Source organism: Taudactylus pleione, unplaced genomic scaffold, assembly GCF_031769625.1.
Source record: "Taudactylus pleione unplaced genomic scaffold, aTauple2 ptg000018l, whole genome shotgun sequence".
Lineage (NCBI taxonomy): Eukaryota > Metazoa > Chordata > Amphibia > Anura > Myobatrachidae > Taudactylus > Taudactylus pleione.
Window position 1 is genome coordinate 3,999,291 of NW_028284420.1, and position 17,842 is coordinate 4,017,132.

Here is a 17,842-nt window from a genome sequence, read left to right on the forward strand (position 1 = left end):
TAATACAATATGTAGCAGCAGCTGAACTTCATGTGCACAATGAACAATGCAAATATTTGTGCGCTAAACTCCTACAGAAAGTGCATGCCGCAGTTTTTTTGTTATTTTTTTTAACTAATTTTCTACACTATTTATGCAGCAACAAAGTCTGCTAAATACTGTCTGATGCTGGTGTGCAAACATTTGCTTCACTAGGTGATAGGTTCTGGTTCGACGTTACAACTAGGGAAACCTAGGTGGTCACCTGCAGTGAGAAGATCTATAGGTGTTTTCTATATTCCTTTTTTCTGCTACTCAGTGCCAATGACTAGTTGGGCTATGATGTCACCCAGTGCCACTTTACCCCATCAATGCTCCGATAAAATGAAGAAGCGTGCAGCAGAGCTATGTCTGAAGGGAGAGTAGAAGGGATTCCATCTAGGGCATCCAGAGCCAGCCCCCCCCCCCCAGTCCTAAATAGGTTTATTCAATTGTGAGCACTGCAGGTTGCATGTTAACACACTGTAAATACAATGGTGATCTCTGAAGCACTAATTTAGGGCCAGTGAAAACACTATAGTCCGAGGCAGAGAGAGGATGACAGAGAAGGCTGAGGTTACCATGGCATTCCATACCCAAGGGGACTGGCCCCCACCTCAACTGTAGTTATGTCCCCAAGGTTATGTCCCCATGGCTACAGGCACATCATACTGCTGCAGTCTGGTAGCCACTGCATGAAGGGTATAGCGAGTGTGTAGGTAATCAATACATAAAGGGGTAAGGTAGGGGAATATCAGGTATTATCCCTAAGATTTTTTCTGTATTGTAAAGGTCATTAGGATGCTACCGGTTTATATATCAGTCAGTAGAAAGCTCTCTGTATCTAATGGTGGTCACTAGGATTCTATCTGTAATGTATGAAGGTCACTGGGATGCTTGTATTGTATGACAGTCACTAGATGCTCTCTGTATTGTATGGCGGTCATTAAGATGGACTTTATTGTATGGCAGTTTCTAGAGTGTTTTCTATTATAAGGCAGTCACTGGGAGGCTTTCTCTATTGTATAGCAATCACTAAAATGCTCTCTCTATTGAATGATTGTCACTATGTGCTCTAGGTTTTAAGTATATGTAGGCAGACACAATGTAATTTATTTATTTTCTTTAACACTGCTATAGAAAATGCATTTTAATTCCGCTCTCTATTTTGATGGCCTCACAGATGATTTGGCCCCACCTATGTGCCATTTTCATAATTTTCCCATTGCCACTTTAACTTTATAATCTGCCTCTGACTATTGAACACTATGCTACAGCCCATCTTTTATACAGTAATTAAGATGACCATCTAAGTATATGTTATTTGATGTCACTTTAAATAAGCATTTTTCATAATCTGTGTGTCATCTTAGACCCCTTTTACACCTGACCCAGGATTTGGAAACACAAGTAGAATGAGGGTATTCACTGCAAAGTTTAATGCAGATACACCATTTTCATTTTGCTGAGCCACACTACTAAAATAAGATGGTATAAACAAAGGTGTGATTTTAGGGACATTATTTGCTTTGCAGTTGGGTGCACAACCATCGTCACTCCACAAAAACATTTGCTGGAGATTAGGGAGTATATTTACTAAAGGTCAATTTTAATAGATTTTAAAATGATCGAAATCAACATTGAAGTTCTGTTTCTGGGGCTGTATCACACAATTACTAACACATAGACATCCGAATAAAAAATTGTCTGTTAGTAAATGTATGAAACAGAAACACAACAATGATATTGATAGATTTAGAATTAAAATCGACCTTTATTAAATATACCCATAGGCCTCATTTTACACTATTAATGGTACTCTGGTTGCTCATGAAGGACGATGAAATGTATACATATGCATTGTGCCCCTAACCAAAAAAAAATTACTTTCAGCAGACAATAATTAAATGTAATAAAGGTAGTCCTAATGTCCCCTCACTGTCACAAGCCGTGGCAGCGGCTTGCTTCCTGTCTGCTTCGGGCTTGCTCTGCCTCACAGTGTGCGTAGTCCTGGGCCGCTGGTTGCTGGGCACCAGGGACGCTGCAGGGAGTGACGTGTTCTCCCAGATACTGCTCATTGCCTGCCCCGCCTATTTGTATGATTCAGGTCCTTGCTGCCTCGCCGGTTATAGAGTTTCCCCTGACTGCTCGGCTTGGCTACTCAATCTTCTCTCCTGAACCATCTGTACTCCAGCCGCTGTTCCCGTCATGACTCTCCGTCTCCCTCCACGCTGCCTTGTCCTGGCTTCAGCAGGTAGCTCCGTTATTCAGACTGTTTTACCACTCTGTTCAGATTGTCGTTAGTTTGCTGTCTTCTACCATCCACTAGCTGCACACAGTGAATGCAGGCTTTAGCCTAAGGCCTGTGTTTCTTCTGTTTAACAGCAGCTACAGCTTTCTCAGCCGCACTGTGTGTAACCGAACTGTACCTTTGCACCTGTACAATCTCTGCCTGCTGCGCCCCTAGCCAAGTTATCCTGCCCTCCTTGCAGGCAACTCATCTGGCCAAGTTATCCTGCCCTCCTGGCAGGCAACTCATCTAGCCAAGTTATCCTGCCCTCCTGGCAGGATAACTTCCATATCGAAGATGATGTCTGCTCCTTTTGCTCCTGTCATTTTGGGATTTCCATGGTTAAAGACCCATAATCCCGTCATTGATTGGATCACAGGGGATATCATTAAATGGAGTCTGGCGTGTCTTAATTGTTGTTTATCTACACCCATCCAGACGGCTATCTCTGCCAGGTCTTCCTGCTCAATACCATCTTTTTGCAGATGTTTTTTCTAATTCTAAGGCCAGTTCTCTACCACCTCATCGTCCATACGATTGCACCATACAGCTGTTACCAGGAGCCAAGTCTCTATTCTCTTTCAGTTCATGAGAATAAGGCCATGAAGGAACATATTACGGATGCCTTGGCAAAAGGATTCATCCATCCTTCTAAATCTCTGGTTGGGGCGGGTTTTTCCTTTGTCCAGAAGAAGGATGGGTCATTAAGTCCTTGTATTGACTTTAGAGCATTGAACAAAATTTACCATCAAAAATCGTACCCTCTGCCTCTTATCTCTGTACATTTTGATCAGCTCCGGCAAGCTTCCATCTTTTCCAAAATCGAACTTCGTGGAGTACCTGGCAGGCTACCCATCTGGCCAAGTTATCCTGCCCTCCTGTCAGGCTACTCATCTAGCCAAGTTATCCTGCCCTCCTGTCAGGCTACTCATTTGGCCAAGTTATCCTGCCCTCCTGGCAGGCAACTCATCTAGCCAAGTTATCCTGCCCTCCTGTCAGGCTACTCATTTGGCCAAGTTATCCTGCCCTCCTGGCAGGCAACTCATCTAGCCAAGTCTTCCTGCCGTCCTAGCAGGCTTCTCTTCAAGCCAGGTTATCCTGCCCTCCTGGCAGGCTTCTCTTCAAGCCAAGTTTTCCTGCCCTCCTGGCAGGCAACTCATCTGGCCAAGTTATCCTGCCCTCCTGGCAGGCAACTCATCTAGCCAAGTTATCCTGCCCTCCTGTCAGGCTACTCATTTGGCCAAGTTATCCTGCCCTCCTGGCAGGCAACTCATCTAGCCAAGTCTTCCTGCCCTCCTAGCAGGCTTCTCTTCAAGCCAGGTTATCCTGCCCTCCTGGCAGTCTTCTCTTCAAGCCAAGTTATCCTGCCCTCCTGGCAGGCTACTCATCTGTTTGTATTATGTTTTGCACAGGCAAAACGGGAAAAACCGTTCCATTTGTGGGGCACTCTTCTTTTATTGCAATGTAGCAAAATGATAAATTAATAATTAAAACATAACTTTTAATGAGAACATACCTAATAAAATATATATATATATATATATGCGTATGTGAATCATGAAATATCATAATTGACAATAACAAATATAATGTCTCAATACATATGATAAAACATCTATAGGCGAAAATATTGAAGAAAAGCAGTTATAATAATTCAATATACTGCCACATGGATATACACTGTACCAGTGTGATAAGGAGACACACGCGTTAATTGTTGGAGTTGATATAAAGCATATTAGGTCAATAATATAGTGATCCCACAGTTTGTATTGCAATTAGATCCACACCAATTATAGATGATGGTTAATTAACCACAAAGCATGCTTCTCCCAATGGTTATAACATGGATCTAGGATTAGGTTGTATAAACAGATCCACATGATAAGATCACATGGATTAGAATATAAATGCATTGAAAATTAATACCAGTATTCGTGCAATGAGTACCACTATTAGGTTAATGTTGACCTTTCAATCTATCAATCCTCCATGAGGCAAGGACAAAAAAAGAGATATCTAGATTCCACCATGTGTATAATACATCAACATGTCAGATAACCTGTATCACATATAGGTATCTCTTAATAATCATCACCATGTGTTCCTTAATATAATAGATTCTAGGCATAGATAATTCAATAATGTACAGGATTTATTCATAGAATAAGTTAGAGTAGGACACCTAGTTGTCCCCCACTTCTACTTTCACTTGTTGTACCTTCTGCCTGGCATTGGACAGGTGATGAGAGAGTAGGGGGCTGGTATCCATAGAGCATAAAGAGTAACAGTGGGTTGTTAAGGTTCCATATAGCGGGAGTTAAGTGATCTCTGATGCCAAATGGTATAGCAGAGATCAAGTGCACCCGGATCAGTCAAATCGCCACCTCAGAAAAAGAAAAGATAGTACCTGTACACAGCCCAGTCTTTTCACATTGATGCAGAGTTGGTTGTGTCCGCATCTGCTGCCTGTCAGCTGTAATCAGCTGTGTCTCACCAGTCCCCTGCATATACCGGGAGATGACTCACTGTTGTCCCGTCTAGGGCAGCAGGAATGGGAGACTATTAGCGGTCAGCTTAAGCGGCTCTGTGGTTAGAGATAGAACATGTTAGTTGACGCGCGTTTCGCCAAATAAGCTTGCTCACAACGAGACACCTAAGCAAACGGGTCTCACTATCTTGTTTTAACCCTTGCTGTAACCAATAAGAAGTGATTAGAAGCAATTGACATGACATAGAACCTATCATAGCACACATGTCTAAACCAATCACAAGTCTGAATAGGTAATTGACATCTCTCTCAGCCAATCCAAAATTGATCAGCAGGAATAAATCGGTAATCCTGTAAATATAGTATAGGTAAAATGGCATAGGAGTTATAAAAAATTTTTTATATATATTCTAGATGAGATATGGATTAGTATGCTTCCCGCTCATACCATCCTAAACTAGATAATATGAAAAGGACTAAATGGACTTTAATAATAGTAGCAGAAACCAGAAAAAATGTGAATTTTTTTTTTTTTTTTTTAAATTTTGAAATTTTTTTTGAAAAAATTAAACCATGAGCCACAACGCCTATTTATATAAAGGCACTAAAATTGATATTTTCATTCATCCCGTTGGGGGCAATACTGCCCAATCTGAATGTCCAATAGCTTTCTTTCTTCAGAAGTTCCTTCATAACATCTCCTCCTCTGATGCCCAAGTTCAAAACTTCTAGGCCACATACTCTAAGATCTTTGATTGAAGCGCCATGTTTAACATAAAAATGTCTGGCTACTGTAGTAAGCTGTTTCATCTTGGCCCTATCGGATTCTGCGTGTCTAATATGGCCAATATGCTCAAGTATTCTTTGTTTTAACATACGTGTTGTTATTCCTACGTATTTCATACCACATGAGCATAAAATACAGTAGACTAAATTTTTACTGCGACAATTCACATAATGTTTTAAATGAACTTCCTCTCCAAACTTATCTTTGAAATTTTTGATGTTACTTATATGGTCACAAATTTTGCAACTACCACAAGGATAAGTCCCCATCACTGATGATTTCTTAGTAGGGTACTTAGTATAATGGCTCCTTACTAGGTGATCCTTTAGATTCATAGATCTTCTCCAGCTCATGGCAACTGTTTTATCCAACTTGGCTGCAAGATCTGAATCAGAGAGAAGGATGGGCCAATGTTTTTGTATCAAATTTTTTATTTCTTTCCAATTTTTGCAAAAGTTGCCAACAAATCTGATTTTATCAGATTTAACTTTCTTTGTTTTTTTATAGATCAGACTATCTCTTTTGGTATGGGATGCAAATTCACGAGCTTTCTTGATAGTTTTGCCACTATATCCCCTCTCTTTCAAATGTTTGACCAGGTCTGAACTCTTAGTTTGATAAGTGCTGTTGTCTGAACAGTTTCTCCTGAGTCTTAAGAATTCCCCTTTAGGGATATTCTCCAAGGTGGGAGGAAAGTGTGAACTAGAATGATGCAGCAAGCTATTGGTTGCTGTCTGTTTCCTGTAAAGCTCTGTAGCTATCATATTTTCATCATCCTTGTATATCCTCAAGTCCAAAAATGATACGCTGGTGCGACTGGCCTCATATGTAAATTTCAGATTTATCACATTGATGTTTAGGATATTCATGAATTGATGCAATTGATCAAGATTACCCTCCCAGATGACCAATATGTCATCTATAAATCGAAGCCATATGGTAACATATTGGGTTAAATGATCGTTTTCTTCGCAAAAAACTACCTCCCGCTCCCACCAGCCTAGAAACAAATTAGCATACATGGGGGCACAAGCTGCCCCCATCGCAGTGCCTCTGGTCTGCAAAAAGAACTGATCATTAAAAGTAAAGTACTTTTTGTATAAAACAAAGTGAAGAAGTTTTAGAAGGAATTTGTGAAAGTCATTCAGGCCTTCTGTCATCAAGAAGTATATTATAGCAGCTATACCATCATCATGATTAATGCTCATGTGTAACGACTCTACATCTATACTGACTAACAAGTTATTTTCATTTAGTCGGATGTCACTAATCTTCTTTAGTACATCATTAGTATCTTGTATGTAAGATGAGAGTCCTGTGACATGATGACGTAAATGTGTATCAATAAAGATACTTGCCTTCTCCAAAATGCTGCCTATACCCGCCACTATTGGTCTTCCCGGGGGTGTACTCAGGTTTTCATGTACTTTCGGGAGTAAATAGAATGTAGGAATTTTCGGATTATCCATCGACAAGAATTCCAGCTCCTGTTTAGTAATCACCCCCTCTTGGGCAGCTCTTTTGACAATGTTCATGTAATTCTCCATGAAATTGTCCGTAGGATTCAATAGTAGCTTGGTATAGCAGTCCTTATCATCCAGTTGTCGCTTGGCTTCTTTAATGTATAAATCAATGGGCCAGAGAATGATATTGCCGCCCTTGTCTGACGGTTTAATAATGACATCAGACATAGCTTTAAGTTAATTTATGGCCTTTCTTTCCTCCCAGGTCAGGTTACCTAAGTGGGTACGGTATTTCTGCTTTTTGTAAATGTCATCAAATTCCCTAGAGACAAGATTCATAAAAACCTTCACTTCTGGACATACATAGTCCTGTGGCCAAAAGGTAGATTTCTTCTTACAGATAGGTCTGGTGGATGTTGTATTATCCTGGTTGTCATCCCTCAAATCTTCTAATATCCGTATCATTTCCAGATCTTGTGATGATTGTAATACAGCATCATCATCCTGTGACTTGTTTGCAAAGAATTTTGTAAGAAGCAATTTCCGGCCAAATATCCTAAGATCCGTTTCCCACTGAAATCTATTAAATTTCCCAGTCGGTGAGAAGGATAAACCTTTTTCTAATACTGATGTTTGAGTGTCTGTTAACACGTATTTAGAAAGATTTATAATTTTAAGGGGATATAGCATTTCCTACTTCATGGGGTTCCTGCAAGTGTGGTAACGTGCTGGTGATGGAGACTCCCATCTTCTGTTTCTTCCCCTTCTTCTTTCCCCTCCTTGTTTTCCTCTTGCTGGGTGTTCCTGTGGGGCCCTTCTTTCCTCTAAAAAAGGAAAGTGTTCTGGTTTATTAGTTCCTGATGGATCATGGGAAGCTCCTTCTTGTGTACCTTCTGTTTCAGAAAAATCTGTATCTGATGAACTGTAATATCTGCTATTACGTATTGTAGAAGTATTTTTAGTTTTCTAAAAGTAGTCCATATGAATATATTTCCTGTAGAGAAATCCTTCTCGTCTCTGAGAAATTTGTTTTTCTTCCGTTCTATAATACTTATTTCATATGCTTCTAATTCTTTTTTGTATCGTTCAAAATTGTTTTGAAAATTGGTATTTTGTTCCCAAGTTTCCAATGTCTTACCTATTGTTGTGATTTCTCTTTCACATTCCTCCAGAATCAGATGGTTATGTTTTACAAGTATATGCATTAATTTGTGAGAACATTTTAATAGACAGGTTTCCCATTCTTTCTTCAAAATGTCTGTTGACAACTCAAATGTAGGAAAGACCTTGGGTCTTAAACCTCTAGGGACGATTTTTTGTTTAATATAATTTTCAAGACTCGTTAGGTTCCAATTGGTCCTCACTTGCTTATATTGAATTTGTCTTAACCTATAAATGTCATCCTCCCAAGAGGTAAGGACTTCCTGTTCTACTGATGTACTTGGAAAAATATTATCTAAATCTGCTGTCTTACGTTTATAGATCAGCTCATTCTTGAGATTGAAACTTGTCATCTCTAAGATAAATTTATACCAAAAAGGTAAGAGATGTAGGAGTAATGATTTAGGGAAGACAAACAGTGTTTAGGTGTCCTTTAACAAATCATAGGGTATGTAATTAATACTGTCCGTGCAAATAATTAGAACTGAAAAGACACAGTAATAATATTCAATCAAAAAGGAAGGGAAAGGGGATTTTGGAGGAAATTAAATGCACAGGATCTTAATAGCTTAATCTGATAAGCGATAGTGGTATACCAACAGTAAAAATGAAATCATATGATAAAGAAGTCTCTCTATCTAATAAATCACAGGGTTGGTGGTGCTCCCCGGAACAAATATATTACTTATTGTATTATGTTTTGCACAGGCAAAACGGGAAAAACAGTTCCGTTTGTGGGGCACTCTTCTTTTATTGCGATGTAGCAAAATGATAAATTAATAATTAAAACATAACTTTTAATGAGAACATACCTAATAAAATATATATATATATATGCGTATGTGAATCATGAAATATCATAAATGACAATAACAAATATAATGTCTCAATACATATGATAAAACATCTATAGGCGAAAATATTGAAGAAAAGCAGTTATAATAATTCAATATACTGCCACATGGATATACACTGTACCAGTGTGATAAGGAGACACATGCGTTAATTGTTATATATGTGCAAAACATAATACAATAAGTAATATATTTGTTCCGGGGAGCACCACCAACCCTGTGATTTATTAGATAGAGAGACTTCTTTATCATATGATTTCATTTTTACTGTTGGTATACCACTATCGCTTATCAGATTAAGCTATTAAGATCCTGTGCATTTAATTTCCCCCAAAATCCCCTTTCCCTTCCTTTTTGATTGAAGGCTACTCATCTGGCCAAGTTATCCTTCCCTCCTGGCAGGCAACTCGTCTTGACAAGCTATCTGGTCCTCCTGGCTACTCTGCTAACCAAATTATTCTGTCCTTCTGGTGATACACTTTCATAATACTCACTCTTAGTTTCAGAAATAAACCAGTCTGAATACTATTTTAGATGAATGTATACATTTACTAATGAAAGGCTTGCTATAAACTGTTGGCGTTTGATATGTCGTTACACTTTTGCACCATGTGCCCACACATATCAATGTGGACCTCTAGTTTGTGGGGGTGTCTCCAAGGACTTGAAAGTAGCCATGCTCCTTGAAGCATGAGAGGTAGATCTTGTGGGTGAATTGGCGCAAATCAGAGTGACACGCATTAATTTCTGTCCATAGATCTCAAAGTATAAGTGTACCATGATCATGATTTATGGTTATGCCACATCCTTACAAATGGATTTGGTTGATCCCGAAAGTGAAATATATTTAAAACTTCTATATTATGCCAACAATTATTAGAGAAGCTTTGTTAGTGATAATTATGGATAAGTAAAGTACTTCTATCTACAGATGGGAACTGGGGGAATGGGAATGTTACAAATACCAGAGAAAGTCGGATCTGGAAAAACAACAAGAACAATGATGGTGTTTCAAATTTGTAGCAGACACAGAATGTGTTACATATGCCTTTCTGTACACACTTCTATATAAATGCATTACCAGGGGCGTCTTAAGAGAGGAGGGGTCCCATGTGCACTCCCCATGCGGGGCCCCCTCCTCTCTCCTCGGTGGCCGGCAGCCGACTGACGCGGCTAGCCAGCCACCGGAGCATTAGAAGACTCCAGGCACTAGAGTGTGCCTAGAGTCTACTGCGCATGCGCAGAATGGCAGAAAAATGGCCACAGCAGCCATTTTCAGGCATTCTGTGCATGCGCAGTAAACTCCGGGCACTAGTGTGTGCCCGGAGTCTACTGCGCATGTGCAGAACACCGGTAAAATGGCCACGGCGGCCATATTCTGGTGTTCTGAGCAGCGCTGACACCCAAAGTGGGACCACTGACCGGTGAGTTTTAAATAATATGGGAGCAGGGTGTGCGGTGCGGGGCCCCCCTGGACCAGGGGGCCCGTGTGCCCCGCACACACTGCACCCATTATAGATATGCCCCTGTGCATTACTTGATAACTCCATTCAATAAATCATATCAGAAAATTATTGGAGAGGAGTACGCTCCTGTACTGTCACCTAACTGTGCATCAGAGTCTGCAGGGAGTCCTACTTAGCTCCTAAAGAGAACCTGGTTAATACCTGCATTTAAAGACGTTCTAGTTTCTAGCACCATTACTTGTTTGCAGCATACACTCATGGCTGGTGAGCTGTATAGAACACCACTTAAGCTCCATTCCAGTACCAGTGTACATGTAACAGTGCATACAGCTGTACCTGCTATCTCCCAATAAACCAACACCACTGGTTAAGTAACTGGGCTGTTCATAGTTTGAGTCATCCACTGGTGTTTGCATACATAACTCCGCAGTATCAACATATGCACACACACCGTTTATCTGAGGAGGTGATATCTATTGGCATGTGAACTTTATGTGGACATTTTGTTCTAGGCTACAGTCAGGTGCATAAATATTGGGACATTGACAGAATTTTCATATTTTGGCCTCTATTCACCACCACAATGGCTTTGAAATGAAACAAACAAGATGTGCTTTAACTACAGACTTTCAGATTTAATTTGAGGGTAATTACATCCAAATCAGGTGAACGGTGTAGGAATTCAGACCTGCTCGCAAGCAGGTCGATGGTCCCCCACTGCACATGCACCGCCTCCGGTGGGCGCATGCGCGAGACCCGCCCAGCGACGGCTGCTCCGTCGCTACGGGCCTCGCTACAAGACAGGGCAGCTGTCAATGTTGATTGACAGCTCACCCTGTTCTATAGGCGGGGAGGGGGAAGTAGCTGCACAAACGAAGGCGTTCCCATAGGAACACCTGGCGTTTGTGGGTGGCCCTACTGACATCACTAGTGATGTCAGTAGTGGACTTCCTGCTCTATTAGAGCAGGGAGTCCACTCGAGCTTGCGAGAGCTGAGACCCTACCACAGGGTCTCCTCGCAAGCCCGATTGTCGAGATAGTCGTGACGGGCTCCAGGCCGCACGCAAAAGCTGTGGGTGGTCACCCACAGCTTAGCGAGCGGCCTCAAAAAACGCTCATCAGACCTGCGAGCTTCCTTCGGCAGCGAGCGGGTCTGAATCAGGCTATTTTCCATTAGCCTTACAAGTGATCACACTATTGTATATTACTGTTTTCATTTTATTTACCATAGATGATGTTGTCATTTAGCATAACACCTAGATCTTTATAAAAGGTTTATTATGCTACATGTGTTATATGGGAAAGATTCCTGGACTGTACACCATGAATATATATATAATGGGAGTTGCTACCTGATGATACTAATTGCATGCACAAAAACAGACAAATATCAGGTGCACAACTCCAAATTATTGATAATATATTGTGACACAGTTAGGTTAGGGGGTCCCTCTCCTGGGTAGAGGACTCCTTCCTTACACACAGCAGCAGGGAAGCAGCACACCAGTCTGGATGCAAGTACAAGCTGGTCGGCGCCAGTCTTTATTGTGCAATGTCAGAAATAACATAAAGAAAACATAAATCCTAGCCCTGTCGGGGCACTAACTTCACAGATAGTTCCCTCACTACCAGAACCTGGCAGGGCCTAATGCCCTCGCCAGCAACAAAGCACAGCACAGTACTCACAAATAGGTTTTCCAAGTGTCTCTGAGCAAACTCCCTGTCTGCTCTCCCAGGTGAGACAATCAGCCCTAAACAAACTAGGCTTATATTGGCCACTCTCAGGTGGAAAACTAACAAGCCTGTTACCAGGCTGCGAGAACCAAAACCTGGAGTGGCCCAGGTCCCAAACCGGCTTTTCAAAAAGCCGAAACTCAAGCCTGCTACACTGCAGACTTTCTCCTGGGGGTTTAAAACACATAATGACAGGAATCTGGGACAAATGTACCTGCCACAGACCACTTTACCAGTGATCCTATCACAATATATAATAACATTTTGCAATCAATAGAGGTTTTTAGCATAATCTTGGCCAAGGTTATGGGCCTACCCACCATATCCAGGTAATCTCTTTAGGTAGGTCCCTAACATACTAGGATTCAAATCCAGAGTGCAGGACACCCCCAAACTGGCCCAGCTAAGCCACCCTAGGGCACCACCATAGTAAGAAAAGTGGAGTGTAAAAGAGATAGTTAAGAGCAGCCACAGCTGCATATAAAGAATGAAAATAAAAAAGTGAAGTACTGTACATGTATTATAACAAACAGTGAAGGGTTAAAATGTGTTCTAAAAGAAAAATGTGTTATAATACGGTGCCCTGAAACAGATCAACCAAAGCAATCCAGGGGGACCCATATCCCAAAAATGAACTAAAGTTGCACTACAGTATATAACTTGTAGGGCTTACCTAGAATTGTGCCTAATACCAGTGTGCATATACATTACCAGACTCCATGCTTTTAAACCAATAAGGTAGGGGTGCTAATCCAGACTGAGGGCATCTCCTTTCCTTCAGGTGTGCAATAAAGCACATTAAATGGAGTATATGGGAAAGATTCCTGGACTGCACACCCTGAATATATATATATAATGGGAGGTGCTACCTGAGACTAATTGCAGGCACAAAAACACCCACCAGACCTGCGAGCTTCCTCCGGCAGCGAGCGGGTCTGAATCAGGCTCATATTCCATTAGCCTTACAAGTGATCACACTATTGTATATTACTGTTTTCATTTTATTTACCATAGATGATGATGTCATTTAGCATAGCACCTAGATCTTTATAAAAGGTTTATTATGCTACATGTGTTATTAGAGACAAATCATTAATATAATTGTCTATATACCAGAGCTATTTTTTACATCTTTTTAAGTGTATATTAAATTTTTCATTATAACATATTTTGATCTTTGTGTGTGCAGCGCTTTTCCACCTATTGTATACTATATTTCTTGCTGTTGGGAAGAGTGGCAATAATCCCAGGTGGTGAGCAGCAGCCCACACAGGTTTTTATTTTTTTGATTAGTGCTTGCTTGGCGCCTGGTATTTCAATCCTTGTTTGTTGAATAGAAAAGGGTCTTCCCCAAACTGTTGCCACAAAGTTGAAGCATAGCATTGTCCGGAATGTCCACCCACAGCTATAGCGAGCGTCCATGATGATGGTCGCAATGGTTTTGACCATCGCGACCATCGGGCTTGCGACGGAGGTAGGGTCTCGCTACCGCAAGCCCTGGACTGATTTTGGCTCCATCAGAGCCAAAATCACTCCCACTGACATCACTAGTGATGTCAGTGGGCCCGGCTTCAGACGGTAGGCGCTCACATGGGAATCAACATCGACAGCACGCCTCCTTTGGTGCGAGACCCTCCGTCATGCGCATGCGCAGTGGGGAACATCGACCCGCTTGCGAGCGTACTGCCGCTCACGAGCAGGTCTGAATGACCCCCCTTGCCCAAACCCTGAAAAACATTATCCCTTCTCCGCCAAACTTCACAGTTGGCATAATGCAGTCAGGCAAGTAACGTTTTCCCGGCATCTGCCAAACCCAGACTTAAGACTCGTCCATCTGACTGCCAAACAGAAAAGCGTGATTTGTCAGTCCACAGAACATGTTTTCTCTGCTCCACAGTCCAGTGTCTGTGTGCTTTACACCGCTCCATCCACCGCTTGGCATTGGTGATGTGAGGCTTGCATGCAGCTACTCAGCCATGGAAACCCATTCCATTAAGCTCCCGCTGCACACTTTTAGTGCTCACATTAATGCTAGTGGAAGTTTGGAACTCTTCAGCTATGAAATAAGCAGAGCGTTGGAGACTTTTACGTACCATGCACCTTAGCAGTCGTTGACCCCGCTATGTGATTTTACGTGGTTTTCTGCTTCAAGGCTGAGTTGCTGTTGTTACTAAATGCTTCCACTTTCTAATATCACTTTGAGTTCACCGTGGTATATCCAACAGGGATGAAATTTCACAAAGTTTTATTGCAAAGGAGGCATCCTATCACAGTGCCATGCTTGAAGTCACTGAGCTCTTCAGAATGACCCATTTTGTATCACAAATGTTTGAAAATGGAGATTGCATGGCTGGGTGCTTGGTTTTATACACCTGTGGCAGTGGGTCTGTTTGAAACACATCAATTCAATAATTAACAGGTGTGGCCAATTACTTTTGTCCATATAGTGTATATTGGCAACATTAGCTATCTGCAAGTTTCTTCTTGGGCTTTATAAGAAGCCCTATAAGTCTATCGCATCCTCCCTTGTACTTTATCAGACATCAGGCTGCCCTTGTGAATTGCCTGACACTCTTACAGTGTGAGGGTCCCCCTCTCCTGCCTTCAGGAATTTAAAGCTTCCAGCACATAGAATGAAGCCGAGAGTAGGAATTTGTGGACATTGGGCTGATTCAGAGATTTTGGCAAAGACAATATTCTTGGAGATTGAGCAATTGTTTGGTATTGCGCATGGGCAAAAGCCGCACTGTGGTTATACTCATACAGAGGAACCACACGCAAAATAAATGACAGGTAGTCAGCGTTTGGGGGTGGTAACGTGGGGGGGGGTGGCTAGAAAACAAAGGCGTGACTGACCTTTTAAATGCCGTTTCATGGGCGTGCATAAATGAGTCATTGCACAGCATGAGAGCTCTCTGCGTGTCCAAGAGCTGCAGTGTTTGTGGCTGGTCAGATTGACTTACATGCTGTGTGACTGCCCAATGTGCGTCGATGTTTACGCTGTAGCACATTGTAGGACGGATATGCGAAGGCAGCAATGGGCATCCCTATGCTCGACTAGGCTTTGGAAGGCATTAGCATATATTAGCAACTGTAATCTGTGAGAGAATGCAGTGGCGATTGCATTAGCGTAGATCTCGGAATCAGGCCCATTGTGTATAATGTGGAGGTATATGTGCATTTGTCATGGTCTATGAACACCAGCAAGGTTGGCCTTAAATAAACACACTTGTGTATCCTAGCTACATTTTGCTGGTGGATTCAGCAAGTAGTGATAAATGAAAATAAGACATTAACCATCTTCACGGGTCATGGAAATGCAATAATTAGTGTATGAATATAAATTTTATATGTATTGTATTTGCAGATCATGGACATTGTTCAATGATACAAAGTTCTGAAAGCTCAGGTACATTTTAATATGCTCACTATCATATAAATATGTGTATATATATTTATATATATATTTAAAATATCAAGGTGAGTCGCACTGGATAGAACCCACAACACCTAGTTTTGCACTGTTTTTACCCAGACTCTCATACCTATTTCACATGGACTGGACAGCCACTTCCATAAATGGCTGAGAAATTCTTTTCGGTTTGGTTACCCTATGTTCTGACATTATCTTCCGAACTGAAACACACGCTCAAACAATGCTTTAATTTGACCACGTGGTGTAATTTAACAGTTTTTAGATGGAGATGCCCCTTTTTAACCCTGATGCCACTTCCATTTATTTATATTTTATGGCCATGAACAACCTCACATAATTATCTTGTTATTCTGTTGTCATGCTTCTTTGTAAACTACACAACTCATGCCGTTAGCTTCGGTGAGTAAGAGGAGCTTTGCTGTATTTGCACTGTTGTTCACTCTCTTTTTTTCCACATGTATCCACCCTTGTATGGAAACCAATATATGGTTTTGTATTATAACTTAACTTTTCAAAGATTCAGCCAATACAAATTATTATATACTGTGTGTGTATATATATCTATCAAGGTGTGTTTTCATTCATTCTTGGAACATAATATTATTGTGTTTAGATTTAAATAATAATTAAAAAAACATTCATATATATATAAAAGAAAAGATGGAAGGCGCATCTTGTGAGTATAATAAAAAACACCTTTACTTCACATATGCTCACGTACATCAAAGCAGCAATTGATTGGCCTCACAATCCCTCCCCAGGGCCTCCAAACTGCACCCGCTCCCAGATCACGCTGACTACAATCTCCATCACACTCTCGGAGAATTATTGAGCATACTTAGTTGCAGTTATATGCTGGAAGATCTCTAAAATCTTGCACATGCTCAATGTGCTTTCCTGTGGTTCAGCCTCTGTGCCTGAACAATCTTCCAGCATATAACTGCAACTAAGCATGCTCAATAATTTTGCCAGTCCTTGCAAAGATAGCATAACTGTGAATGCTCAACAAAAAAGGGGTTATCCAGAGGACGCAGACTTGGTGAAGTTGAGTGCCGTATTCCAGCTGGCCGGAGATCCGGAAGTATCGTGAGAGTGACGGAGATTGGAGTCAGCGTGATCCGGGAGCTGGTGCCGTCTGGAGGCCCTGGGGAGGGATTGTGAGGCTAATCAATTACTGCTTTGATGTATGTGAGCATATGTGAAGTACAGGTGTTTTTTTATAGTTATACTCACGAGGTGCGCCTTCCATCTTTTCTTTTGTATTTATTCAACTGTTTGACCTGTGGTGGGGTCCGGTGGAAGTGGCTGCATCAGCATTGAGTATTGATTACTGAAAATTGCCCAAAGAACTGATTGAAATTATTGCTGGGACTTGTTGCGCACCTTTTAAAATCTGTATTTGTGTGTATGTATATATATATATATATATATATTCCTTCACTTTTCTTTTATGCTAAATAAATATTATGTAGTATGAATGATTTTTAGTGCCAGTGAAAGCACTAATGTGTTACATCTCTCCAACTGAACCTCTCTAGCAGTTGTCCCTCACGTTCACCTGTTAGAAAATGCAAGCTGCAACTGTGAGAAATTGGGACTGATGCAGAGATGGCAGCTAATTTAACATATAGTAAGGTGCATAAATATTGGGACATTGACAGAATTTTCATATTTTGGCCTCTATTCACCACCACAATGGCTTTGAAATTAAACAAACAAGATGTGCTTTAAATACAGACTTTCAGATTTAATTTGATGGTATTTACATCCAAATCAGGTTAACGGTGTAGGAATTACAACGGTTTCCATATGTGCCTCCCACTTTTTAAGGGGCTAAAAGTAATGGGACTATCAACTCAAAAGCTATTTCATGGACAGGTGTGGGCTATTCCCTCGTTATTTCATTATCAATTAAGCAGGTAAAAGGTCTGGAGTTGATTCTAGGTGTGACATTTGCATTTGGAATCAGTTGCTGTCGATGCTCAATATGAGATCCAAAGAGCTGTCACTATCAGTGAAGCAAGCCATCATTAAGCTGAAAAATCAAAACAAACCCATCAGAGAGATAGCAAAAACATTAGGTGTGGCGAAATCAACTGTTTGGAACATTCTTAAAAAGAAAGAACACACTGGAGAGTTCAG

At 41.1% G+C, this 17,842-nt stretch overlaps 1 protein-coding gene across 1 annotated transcript in view; it reads left to right on the forward strand.

Annotated features, from left to right (window-relative positions):
• The window catches only part of CD79B (CD79b molecule), a 107,779-nt gene that overhangs the window by 28,883 nt on the left and 61,054 nt on the right, over positions 1-17,842 (forward strand). The window contains exon 4 of the mRNA XM_088442862.1: positions 15,632-15,673. Coding sequence (XP_088298988.1) covers positions 15,632-15,673 — 42 coding nt within the window. The remainder of the gene's footprint in view (positions 1-15,631; positions 15,674-17,842) is intronic.